Consider the following 14274-nt stretch of genomic DNA (forward strand, 5'->3'; position numbering starts at 1 on the left):
AATAAAATAAAAAACATTTTTAGTAGCATGAGGTAAACTCTTAGTGTTTCCTTTGCTAAGGAACCACATGCAAATTTAGACTACTTGCATGTTTCTTAAAATGGGCAATGATGAAAATTACCATGGTTTAAAAATACTTTTTTGCCTCATTTCTTAAATTAGAATTATAGGGATGTGTAATTGCATGGATTCATAGACCAAAATCAGGTTTCATTATTGCTCTTAGAACATTTTTATAATTTGTCTGACTATAAAAAATACAATGTTGCTTAGATTAAGGAACATATTGCTTATATTTTACTGTTGTGAAAATTTGTAAATCTCACAATCTAATAGCTTTATATGAATAACCTTCACTGAGTATCATTACTTTTATAAATAGTATGTTGTCGAGTTTTAACTGTCGACCATTTTTTAACCATAACTGTTGACTTTTTATTTTAAACTATTTGCAAATTTTCTACATTACTTAAAAATTTAATTCAACAGAAATCTTAATTTTTTATAGTAAAAACTCTATAATAAAAGTAAAATTTATATATAAAAATTTGACTACACGGCAAGCACTTAAATATTGATTTCAATGTCTTTAATTATTATAAAGTTTAGATATATTCTTATAAAGTTAACATATACTCTTATTCTATTATAAAGTTTAGGTGTACAGAACAGAAGGCACACTTTGTGCTTATGACTCAATCAACTACTTGAGGCAAGATAACTATTATCAATTAATTTCAAATGTAAAATTTAAATTCAAATAAACTACCAGCCAAAGGATACACAAATCAACTTAATGTGAAGTTGGCTCAAAATTTAACCAGCATGGAATTCAACTGTCGGCAATTATACTATAAGACTGAAGACTAAAAATTTTATCTAGCAACCTAGTAGCGTGGCTTCAAAAGGCAAAACACGGTTTGTTTTACAAACTAAACACTTCAACTGGATTCTGGTGAAAAAAACGAATGGGGAAAATGACAGTGAAGGTCCCAAACATAAAATAACTCTGGTTACAAAATAAAGGAACCTTACATTATACTTTGTTCACTGATTAATTATTCCCTACATGAAATAGTGTAAGGCATTTTTGTTTGCATCGTATACAAATTATTTATTTTATTTAAATGCTGTCCAAAACTGAACAGGATTTTGCAAACATACCGACCATATTTTTCGAACTATAGACGCAACACTTCTTCACTTCAGAAATAAGATTTATTTTCTAAGAAATCAATTAATTTCATGTGTTAAGAAACATCACTTGATTGCTGTTGGAAAGACTGTTTCAGAATGAAAAAAGTGAGGTTACTACAAATATTATTATGACAACTTTAAAGCATTGCCATGTAAAGCTTTCACATAAAAATGATGAGGGTAGCTTTAGCAGTGTAACGCACAGAAGCATAAAAATTAACATTACTTTTCAAATATTTCATTTAACTCATAATTAAAAACATTCTTTTTCTTTATTAAAATAAGCTAATTTTTGCTGCTTGATAGTTATTGTAAAAAGGCAACAAAATATAGCGATCTGTATTTAAGAAGAGAGAACAGTATTTATGAATAGAAAATAAATATATATGTAGGCTAGCAAAGGATGCCTTCATAAAGGACTTTTTAGGAGAAACTGGCTCAGATTCACGTTACATGTCAGGAAAACGACAAAAACTCCCATACAGCCAACCTGAACTACCAGTGTTCAGTGGCTTATCGCTCCACCACTAGTGGATTTCAATGACTGTTCGAATCTTTTACAGAAATCATCAGTTATGACAATTGTTATTGTGCATTATTACCATTGGCATAAAATTTACACATTTATGATAATTTAATTTTAATTATAATCATAATTCATAAAAAGTATTTCTAACACTGGTACAAAATTTACTCGTTATAATTTAATTTGATTTCCTTCAATTAGAAATATTTTTTTTATTTCCTTTAAATAACAATCTAAGAAACTAAAGTAACATATACTAATTTTAAATGCATTTATTAACCTTTTGTAAATGTAAAATATTAGCTAAATATAATGTAAATATTAACTAACTACTTAAAATATTAATTAATATTTGATATATTGTGTAATTTAAAATATCCTTTTGTAAATTTCATTACTTATAATCACTGCCATAAATTCATTTATGGCAGTGTTTCGAGAATTTATCATAGCAGTAACAGAAGTGTTAAAAATTAAAAAAAGACTGTTTTTTTTTTTTTTTTTTTTTTTTTTTGCAGTATTCTAATGACAAGCTTATTTTTTTAGAATTGTTAGTTAGTATAGATATTCTTAACGGGTTTTGCTGACAATCCGCCATTTTCCGATCCTCGAAGCCGGATCTACCTTGGCGACAAAGGTTTATCTCCAAAAGGACCAATATGCAGGAGATATAAACACTGAACACTAATTATCATATAAAAATATTTTGTTTTGTGAAAACTAATGAATCATTTATAATTAATTTCATCAAATCAGAACACACGTTCCTCCCAAACTGTCAACAGTAGGTTTTATGCTATTTGGATTTGCCTCTCTAAACTCTTAAGACATTTGCTGTACCTACATTCTGTTATCCTGCAAGAAAATCTAGAATCAACATTATGAGAATTAAATATTATTACTAGAATTACATTATGAGGTTTATAACCTGTAGAGACAAATGCTTACAGCATAGGTAAATAAAAGTCATTTGTAATACATGCTCCAAAGACAGAAGGTTTCTTTTCTTCTAGAATAGAGATATGTTTCTTCAAATTCTTCATTGCCCTAATATGACTTGTTACACACATAACTCATAATATTTGCCTCCTATGTTGATATCCACATTTAAATGCTTTATGGAAAACACTTAATGAATGTTTATGTATATCACACACAAATTTTCTTTCCAGTGTGAAAAGCCATGTGCTTGCTTAAATTACACACTTCAGTAAACATCTTCCTACATATTTCAGACATATGTGGTTTCTCTCCTATGTGAATGGGCATATGCCTGTTTAAATCACTTTTTCAATTAAATGATTTCTTTCATACTTCACATATATGTGGTTTCTTTGGTTTGTGAATGCACATATGGTCGTTTAAATTGCACTTTTTACTAAACGTCTTCTTACATACTTCACACATATAAGGTTTCTCTCCTGTGTGAAAGCGCATATGGTTGTTTAAACTGCAATTATGTCTAAACGGCTTTTTACATACTTCACACATATAAGGTTTTTCTCCTGTGTGAATGCGCATATGGTTCTTTAAACTGCAACTATCACTAAAAGTCTTCTTACATACTTCACACATATAAGGTTTTTCTCCTGTGTGAATGCGCCTATGGTTCTTTAAATTGCCCTTTTGAGCAAACGTCTTCTTACATACTTCACACATATGAGGTTTCTCTCCTGTGTGAATGAGCATATGGTAATTTAAAGTGCCCTTTTTAGTAAATGTCTTCTTACATACTTCACACATATAAGGTTTCTCTCCCGTGTGAATGCGCATATGGCTCTTTAATTTACCCTTTTGAGCAAACGTCTTCTTGCATACTTCACACATATACGGTTTCTCTCCTGTATGAATGCGCATATGCCTTTTAAAATCACTTTTTGAATTTAATGAGCTCTTGCATAGTTCACACACATTAGGTTTCTCATCAGTGTGAATAAGCATATGGTGGTATAAATTACCCCTCTGACTAAACTTTTTCTTACATACTTCACACATATAAGGTTTTTCTCCTGTGTGAATGCGCATATGGTAGTTTAAATGAGTTTTTCGATTAAATGATTTCTTACATACATCACACATATAAGGTTTCTCTCCTGTGTGAATACGCATATGCATGTTTAAAACTGCTTTTTGATTAAAAGATTTCTTACATACTTCACACATATAAGGTTTCTCTCCTGTATGAATGCGCATATGCCTTTTAAAATCACTTTTTGAATTTAATGAGCTCTTGCATAGTTCACACACATGAGGTTTCTCACCAGTGTGAATAAGCATATGGTGGTATAAAATACCCCTTTGACTAAACTTCTTCTTACATACTTCACACATATAAGGTTTTTCTCCTGTATGAATGCGCATATGGTCATTTAAAAAGCCCTTTTCACTAAATGCCTTCTTACATACTTCACAAATATGAGGTTTCTCTCCTGTGTGAATAAGCATATGCCTGTTTAAATTATTTTTTAAATTAAATGACTTCGTACATACTTCACACATATGAGATTTCTCTCCCATGTTAATGTGCATATAGTTGTTTAAATGAGCCTTCTAAGTAAATATCTTTTTACAAACTTCAGAAATATGTGCTTTTTCTCCAGTGTGAATTCGTGTGGTTGTGTAAATGCCCCTTTTCATTAACCTTTTAACTGTCATGCCCGAAATAGCCTCGGGCACAGGACTAGTATTCCAAAATGTCAAGCCCGAACATTACTCGGGCTAACCTTTTTTTAGTGCATCGTTTTGTTATACCCAAATATATATCGTGAGAAGGTTATGTTTGCTTCAATTCAAAAGATGGCAGGACTTTACTGAAGGTTTCAAAGGATAGAGATTAAGTTCAAAGTGCGCAGCTTTTTTTTTTTTTTTTTGATTGAGAGGCAAACTTTCATTTTTGGAATAAAAAAATTGACAATTTATGCACCAAATCATCAAAATAACTTGACAGTTAAAAAGTGTTCTTTCAAACTACACAAATATGCAGTTTTTCTTCTGTGTGAAGTTGCATACGACTCTTAAAATGGCTTTTAAAATTAAATGTTTTCTTACAAACGTTATATATATAACATTCCTCTCCAGTGTGAATAATCAAATTCAAAAAAAAAGAAAAAAAAAAAAAAAAGAGGGAATACAGTAGACTGTAATCACAAATATTTTCCTGCCTGGAACTGAGGCATGAGTCAAACTCCAAAAGAAGATTCTAATCGTCCACTTAAATTTATTAATCTTTACATCTGAAACCAAACGGAAGATACACCTCAAAACAAATTCATGAAATACAGATAACTTTGTCACATAGAAAAAAACCAATCATTAAAAGTCTCTAATGCCACCTTGCAACGAGAAATAAGGAGCTGAACACTGCAACATTCCTAATCATTAATCTAATCTCTGGATTTCTTAACAGTCCTTCCATGTCTCGCAATACCATTTGTCATTTGACATAGGTATGTTTTAAAGTCCGTAAACAGTTTTTACAGAATATCTTCCTAAAAATTGTAGCGGTTTTTACATCACAGAACGCTATTTATGTTTTTAAGAATATTTTCACTAGTATATTTTAACGAAAATTATTTATTACTTTAGGCACATCAATTTTCTAAAACAAAACTCAACCTAATACCCCCGAGGAAAATAAAAGATACTATTACTTTTACCGTTGCCATTCAGGTCTCCATAAAGTTGCACACAGACTGACAAAGTAGACACGCGACGTTAAATACAGACTTATTCCGTGCTTTTCCTCATACGCATGCGCATTAATATGAGGGAATGTGTCTTATTTGGCGCTTTATCGCAAAGATAACATATTTCGATTATTTAGGAAAATAAACAAAGCATTGCCGAGAGAATAAATAATCCGTACTAAGTTTATATGTAGTCTATATAACTTTTTTAAAATTAGTTATTTATCCTCATCTTTAGATCCTTTAATCCAAAAAATTGTTTGAAAAATTCAGGCTGTTTATGTTATAGGACATAAAATTTCGTTTCGGAAAGAAAAACAGTATAGAAATGTAACAAGATGCTTAGTATGGTTTTTACCTCATAATGTGGTAAACTTATATGAGAATAAAGTGAATAAAAAAAAAAGGAATCGTTTGCTTGAAAGAAAAAATTACTGATGTATTTAGTAGTAAACTTGAGAAACCTTTTTCCAATCAAAATTTTATGTCAGTATGTATGTAACAGTAAACTAAGCAAAAAATATAAAATACATTCAGGAAGTAAATATGCATGATTTGTATGTATAGATTATAAATCAAAATATATTATATACATTTTGTATACATACATTTCTGAATGCAGTCCCAATAACAGAACAGCACACCTCTGATTTCTATAAACACTGACATGTAGAACTCAAATTCCATATTAACTTTCCTCAATAAGTTGAACTTTATATTATTTGAATTATTTAAACACTCTGTTTAGTTTCACATCACGAGAAACTGTATTTTTTTGCACAATTAAGCTTTTGTTGCTTTGAATCTACCTGAATATTATTTCATTCAGTCGTTCTCGCCTTTAAATTAAATCTGACTCCATTCTATAGCATTTGAAAAGAAATTTTTTAAATAAACAATAGCATTTTTCTTGCTTGAGAAAGCCAAACTTTATTTCCTTACACGCTTAAAGAAACCAAAACCTTATTCTAATCTTTCTTACTTTAGCCAAACTACAAAAGCAAAACTCTGTCTAAAAAGGAACACAATGGCTGTTGAATATCCGCGATTCAATTCACCTATAGATGGCGCTTTCACACATTAGTATGGCGGATAAAACTCGGTATTTTGATTTGTGATCTGACTTCGTACATTCAAAAATGGAGTTACTTAGCTCTTCCGAAATGTTTGATTTTGTTCAAGGAGGCGTAAATTCTCGTTGTATTACTGAAGCAGAGAGCATTTTAAAAAGCTGATCATTTGGTAATGCACGGAATTTTACTTGAAATCCAATGTACAAGTTTTGGCTTTCTATTTAAGGATAAGTTCTATAGCGTCCTGATCGCATGAAATCGAAGGACATTTCATTGTTCAAAAAGGACAAATAAAAATTTAAAAAAAAAAAAATTCTTGTTCATGTAAAGGAGGAACTGCTGGCTGTTGTAGGAAATTGTGTCGCAGTTTTATTGTATTGTGACAGGTAGCTGATTTTAACGTTCACTGATTGTAAACAAATGATTTCATATGTGTTTTACTTGGGATTTCTAGAAAATCTGTGCAGTCAAAAGTGTCTTTTTTTCCCCATAAAAATGATATTGAATCATTATATGTATACTAAAAATATATTGATCTATTATATGCATCTATTGTATTTATTATACTTATGATAGCACTAATCATCAAATGCAATTTTGAGAATATCAACAAGCAAAGCACTTAAAAATGAAAAAAAGACACTTGTTATAGAACTATTAATATTCTGTATGTATTATAGAAAATACATGCAATGAATAATACCATGACCAAACATTTCAAAAGAAAAAAAAAAAAAAAAAGCAGATTAAGTATTACCTACCTCAGTACTTGAGAAAGCAATTGTGGCATATAACATGCAGTTAACTTTTGATTACATGATATTACAAGCATTTTCTTTAGTTTTGTCCTACAAGTGGTTTAAACAACTCAATACTGGTAGTTTAATCTCAGCTCAAATCCTGGTGAACAAGCTGGCTGTGCAGTTTTTATTTTTTTGCATGTGTTTTGTGAATACGAACCAGTTTTCCCTATAAAGTTCTTCATAAAAGCATTCTTCTTCAGGCTGATAACCAATGTGCTTAGCCATATTCAAATAGCCTAATCTAACCTTACCTTTTCTTTAGATTCTATATTCACATGTTATATCTTTATCTGTTAAGATTTGTTCATAACAGGATCACCAGGCTTCTACCAATCTGGCAGGAGCATACTCAAAACATGTCAAAACCATGTGATTTATAACAAAATCGATCATGTTGTCCTTGCAAACCTTTATAAATGTTCCAAATTTTCTTAATAATCTTATTATTTAGAAATGTGTTTATTGTTGTTTTTATATGAACAAAAGCATTTAAATATATCAATTTTAAAAATAATGGAAGTGTTCTTTTAATCAGTTTTGCTTTTCTAATGCTGTTTTTAATTAATAACTTTATATCTGAGCCAAAAATTCAAGAATAAGTCTATTAAAAAAGTCTGTGTGATAAGTCTATTAATTAATTACATTGTATGAACTTCAACATCTTTGAATATGAAACACCGAACTAACACTTTGAATATGAAACATTCTATATGAAAACACCGAGTCCATTCCAATCTAATAGAAGAATAAATTATACTTACGAATTCACAGTACGAGCTTCTCTGTATTATATTACACAAAGATTAGAAACCAAGTCTCCACATGGGAAATCTTACACTGATATGATGGTCTTGTATTGAAACAGAATTGTAGCAACATAGATGATATGAATTACATTATGCCAAAGAATTATTTCATCCTAAATAAATTATAGCATTTAGTTTAACCAAAGACTCACAAAACAAAATTTCAGATTTGGATTAATCTTTGGATTATGGTAACTTGGCGATTTTTTGGCTAAAATTTGGCGACCAACCCTGCTACCGCAACCTGCTAGTTTTTGTTCGGACACCATTTTGTTTTCAAGAAGTAAAGGCATGTTTTTTTTTACTCAACATTTCCAACATTTTTTTCCAACAATCTTCTAGACGAATTACGCTTATGCTAGAACTTTTATGGAATAAAAGTGCTTAATCATGACGAAGATTAGGTACGAAATTGGGACAAAGGGCAGAATCGCCCACTGCTTGCCGCGTTTTTACGAATTGCACATACACGGTATCATCCATGTACACGTCGACCGATTTTCACTTAAAAAAAATCCTAGAATTGCACAAAAATGGCATTGCGCACACTCTTGACTGTATCCATGTACACTGCTAAAGTCCTAGCTAGTAACCTTTATCGCCTTACCAAAATGTCGCAAAACTACCTGTTACCATATTCCAAAGATTAGCCCAGATTTGTTGTAAAATTGGTGTCATGTTTTTCCCTATGCTATAATAACTCCACACATTATCTACATATTTTCTTGTCAGTCAAGAAGATTAATGGAAATATAGTCCTTTCAAAAATTATTGTAACAGATATTTAAGTTACATGATCAACAGAAACTATAGGGATATAGCATATAAAAAAAACTTGAAAAATTATTTGTGGAAATTTGGGAGGAACAGATGCTATTTATTTGGTTAGATAATCAACAGATAAAAGTGGTTTATTAAGGATTTCTCAGTGTTATATGAAACCACCGAGAATTTATGAGTACGTTTTGATGTCATGCTTATCCATTATTGGAGCTAATGTACATTGCTATCAGTTTTTGTTAGCCAAAAATGGTCGAAAGTAGAGTAAAAATATTAGGAGTTTGACGATAATCATCAGTATACCATAATGTATTTGCATAGAAATATAATACCCAACAGCTAAAAATAAATTAAACTTATCAAATGAATTTTAGTATGCCATAATGGTTTCATGGGAAAATATAACATACCTCTTAAACAACTACAATCATTATATACAACAGCCATTTCATTATAAAAAAGGCATAAATTATATTAATCAGATAAATTTTTTTGTAAGAGCTTCACTATCTGGTTATAATTCTTAAGCAAACAAGAAGCCATTTCCAGTACCATAATATAATTTTCATAAGAACTATCCCATTCCATCGCAGAATATTAAAAGCGTTTTGGTAGAAACAAGAAATTTTATGGTAATTTTCCAACCATATTCTAATATTCAGATTGTAGATTTTAAAATTTTATCATTTAAAAAGTACAATTTTATAGAATGCAAATTTTGGTACTTTTCCGCTTCGCCAGGGCAAATCTCGCCAAGCATACTTTATTAGCGACAACACACAGTATACACATAAAAATATAGACAAATATTAGTTCTAAGAATTTTTTATTTTAAAGGTATAAACATTTAAATGTCATTTAAAATTTTGTAAAAAAGCCAATAAATTTTCAAAAAGACATTAATTTAAGAATTTACTATGCTTTCATGGTAAAACATCCTGATTCGCCGGTTCACATCACGTGACCCCAAGTGATCTCATTTCACGTAAAGTACACTACAAAAATTCAATTCTCTCAGTAATTATCTACATTAATTTCAAGTTAAATCTTAATTTGGAATACAAGTTTAAATGCAAGAATTATTTCAGTTTGTACGATTTCAATAGCTTAATCAGAAATTATGTAAAACCACAGTGCATACTGATTAGAATTAATGAATTTAACCTTTGACTTTGCCTTTTCTATATTTTTGCCATCGGGTGAGCGGTATGATAGCATCCTAATTCACATAATTACCGCTCGCGAAGACCACCAGCGGCCGAGCGGTAACGCCGCTGAACACTGGTAGTTCGGTCCGAGTTTCGAATCCTGCGAACAGGCTGGCTGCATGGGTGTTTTCGTGGTTTTCCCCATGTGTAACTTGTATACGAGCCAGTTTCCGTTATAAAGTCCTCCACAAAGGCATTCCTCCCTTAAGGCATATAGCCTCCAATTAAGTTCTTAGAATGAAGATCTTCATTTTTTTAGATAAAATGTTTGTCATTTTTTGATTATTAATTTCTTAAAAATAAAGTTTCAATACATTAAAAAAATATTTTATATAATTTTGTTACAAATAGATTATAGATCTTATTATTAAAGTCTCATTCAGAAAGTTTACTCTTAATTAATCGATAGAGCCCTATTTCAATGAAAATCATAAGTGTACGAACACTTTGGGAACCACTGTAGTTCTATTAGCAACTCGAAATATATATTGTAATACATTCTAAAAGCAAAATCATGTAAAACATAATGATATAAATTAAATGTATATAACAAATATATAAAGCTCTATAATGAATAATGATCATAACCGTATAATAAATGTGAACACACGTTATATCACGGTAAATAACACTGCTGTGAAATGAAAAATATTTCATTAGAAATTTACCTTTTATATATATTTGATAACAAAATGTTATGAAAACAGGTTATGCAACTTAAGAAACAAGTTATATGAAATGCCTGTTAAGTTACTGCAATATCATGACACCGTAAATAAGCATATCATAAGACATATTACCAAGATAAATATAATTTGTTCCTTCCTTTACATCAATAATAAGTTTTTCTTTAAAAATTTTAGCAGTGAATGCCAAAACAAATTTATTATCGGTGCCTTTGATGCAAGGTCACACGAAGATAAACTTGATTTAGCAAATTTCTGAAAACATTAAAATCAAAAGTGTTAAATTACAGCAACATTCATATTGTGATGGATAATAGCAATTTGTATAGTTTTACTGACATTTACGCAAAAATCACATCTTGGTTATTTTTCGATAACTAACAACAGCGATTTTGATTATGAATTTGTTTTATAAAATTCTAAGCAGTTGCGCTACAAAAATATAGATTTTAAGAAAATTGCTAAAAGAGATCTGCCAATATTTATTTTCTAGAAGATTTGAAAAGTTTAAAACTTGATGGCTAAATGTAAATATAAAATTATGTATGTTAAAATATTTGTAATTAGGCACATAGGTCAGATTAAGTTTTTATTAAATAGAGTAACGCATGCAAGGGCTATCTGCCTAAAGAGAGAGATGCCATCGTGGAGGAATTTTGAAGAAAAACTGACCTTTGAGTGGGTATTAAAATAATACTTATAATTTTCATTCAAATTATACTCATATATATTTTTTATGTAAAACTTTCGGGTGTATGCTAAATTAGTGTAAATTACTTTACACGAAAAATATAGTGAATGCACAGAAATTAAAGATTTGCACATGCCGGAAATGATAAATAGGAAATATGTATGGGTATTTATGCATGTGCTTGCAAAAAGCATGTATCTGCCTTTGACAAAATACTTAAATATTCATTAAATTATTTATAAATGTATTTGAAATGAAGAATTTATTCACTTATAAACAACTGTGAAAGTACTGTGAAGAAATCTAATGATTAAATGTATCTAATTTATAATGATTATAAATGTTATCTAAATATATAATAACCTTAATATTGAATTGTAAACATAAATTGAAATCCTGTCGACAAATACGTTATAAAACTATTTAAACAAGAATTGTTCGTATTGGAAAGCAATCTGTTAAAAGGTATTGTAAAGCAAATGCTATGAGATGCGCACTTAAGAACGTAATAAAGAGTTTTGGAATATGTATTGTTGAAATGAAGGGTAAAAAAAAAAATCTGATAAGTATAATTAAAAGAATTATTCCCTTTACATTTTATAATAACTCAGTTACAAGTTTTAAATAATACTTTAAAAAAAAAAAAAACTTATTTTATTCCCTTTCAGAAATGTTCAGAGAAAGTCAAATACTATTTAATACCTATTTAATTATTAGGAATTAGCGAAATACTTATTTAAAGTATTTCGCTAATTCCTAATAATTCTCTAATTTAAAATGAACCGAATAGAGCATTAATTATAAATTGACTTACATTTTTCGATTTAAAAGAAGCCAAAAAATCATGTCATATTTAAGAAAGTATTTTAGGAAGAAGCTCTATAAATAGAAAAGAAATAATGCATAATTTTAATATTAATAATACAATAAACTTTGATCTTAATTTTTGTACCTTAACCGAATAAAATCGAATTACCTTAATTTTTTTTTCTAATGTAATTAACGAAAACTTGTGAAAATATTTCATTCAAATTAAACCATTCTGAGAAAACTGTCCTGTGAAAAGTATAGCATTTAATTCCGTTCAGAATGAAATGTTGTTTAAAAATATGTTGTTTTCACATACTTAGGACTCTGAAGTGTTGTAGAAAAAGAAAATATATACATTTATATGTATATTTGCGACGTAATTAGAAAATATTTACACCCGAACGCGTCAAATCCCATAGAACTCAATGGTAAATGACCCAATGTTTTGGTCATCAAGTAGGGATCGTCGGTGCTTCAGAGCAGGGTACGGAGAAACTTGTTTAGGGCGACTCCATCTTACTTCCTACCTCCATGGGGAAGGGATGCTTTCGTGGAGCGCTTGCTTTATTCACGTTAGGTCACTTGATTTACGTATGCAATCACAAGATATACGCTAGCTCGCATGATTGCTAGCGGGTAGACCCACCATTTGAGCGGCCTGAAGCCTGCTTTCATTGGCCTTTATTCGAAAGTTGGACCGAACTACCAGTGAAGCCCGCTTTCATTCGACGGGATTTAAAATTTGAAGCAAACTACCAGTGTTCAGCGATTTTTTTCCTGGGCTGCGCCCGCTGTATTCACATATGCATCCACAATTTCTGGACAGTACGCCGGGATTCGAAAGTTGGACCGAACTACCAGTATTCAGCGATTTTACCCGGGCTGCACCCGCTTTATTGACGTTATGCATTCACAAGATACTGCCAACATGTTACACATGCGGAAAATCACGAAAACACTTATGCAGTCAGCCCGCTTGCCGGGATTCGAAAATGGACCGAACTACCAGAGTTAGCGCTTTATTCACGTATGCATACAGAAGATAGTGCTTAAACGATACACATGTGTAAAATCAAGAAAACACCCATGGAGTCAGCCCGTTCGCCGGGATCTAAAGTTGGACCGAACTACCAGTGTTCATCAGTTTTACACGAATCTGCATCCAGAAGACACTGCATACACGATACACATGCAGATTTTTATATATCATTCTAAAAATAACTTAAGATTGATTTGCAACATTTTGTATAAATAAAGATATTTTTACCAAAGAATTAATATTATTTTCAGACTTTTTACTGTCGCACTAAATGTAGAAGCTGGACAATTTGAATATTTCATCTAGCCTCTTCATTTAATGATTTAATGTATTTTTACTCCTCCGAAATATTTTAATGACAAATTTATTCATTCATTTACAATGTTTATCAGATAATATCAAATCAATATGTATATCTGGTGTCACCAAAGGTTTTATTATCTTTAGCATTTTTTATATGTACTATAATTTTCTTAGTAAAAGTGCTGTATGCAAACAATTACATACTGGCAATGAAAATTTTGAGATTGTGCCAGTAAAAAAAAAAAAAAAAATCGCTAAATCTTCTTAGCATTCATGAGGCATCCAATATGCATATATTTTCGATGAGGCTTATAATTACAGGTATCAACACTGCATAGAATTGACACCAATTCTAGTTACGAACATATAAGCAACACGATAAAATCAAATTTTTATAATGACAAGAGGTAAGAGACAATAGGTAAGAGAATTAATGCATATTTGCCCCAGAAATACAATTAAGATAGAATATGTTTGAGATAATAAATATGGTTGCATCTTTAAATAACTATGCAAAATCTTATTTCTTGCAACTAAAAGGCTGTGTATTCATGTATTATTCTTATTCTACTAAATGTTCTACACATTCTTATTCTACTTAATAAAAGCTTGTTATAAATAAAATAGGAATACATAAACAATCTAATAAATTACTGAACTGATCCA

General features: G+C 30.2%; 1 protein-coding gene across 1 annotated transcript in view; it reads right to left on the minus strand.

Annotated features, from left to right (window-relative positions):
• Window positions 1–203: 203 nt before the first annotated feature.
• Window positions 204–14274, minus strand: part of LOC118205535 (uncharacterized) — an 84445-nt gene continuing 70374 nt past the window's right edge. Inside the window, exon 6 of the mRNA XM_085826313.1 lies at window positions 204–4273. Coding sequence (XP_085682439.1) covers window positions 3032–4273 — 1242 coding nt within the window. The 3' untranslated portion in view covers window positions 204–3031. The remainder of the gene's footprint in view (window positions 4274–14274) is intronic.

The sequence above is a fragment of the Stegodyphus dumicola genome, chromosome 11 (assembly GCF_044657685.1).
Source record: "Stegodyphus dumicola isolate Sdum_Otavi_A_Nest chromosome 11, ASM4465768v1".
Lineage (NCBI taxonomy): Eukaryota > Metazoa > Arthropoda > Arachnida > Araneae > Eresidae > Stegodyphus > Stegodyphus dumicola.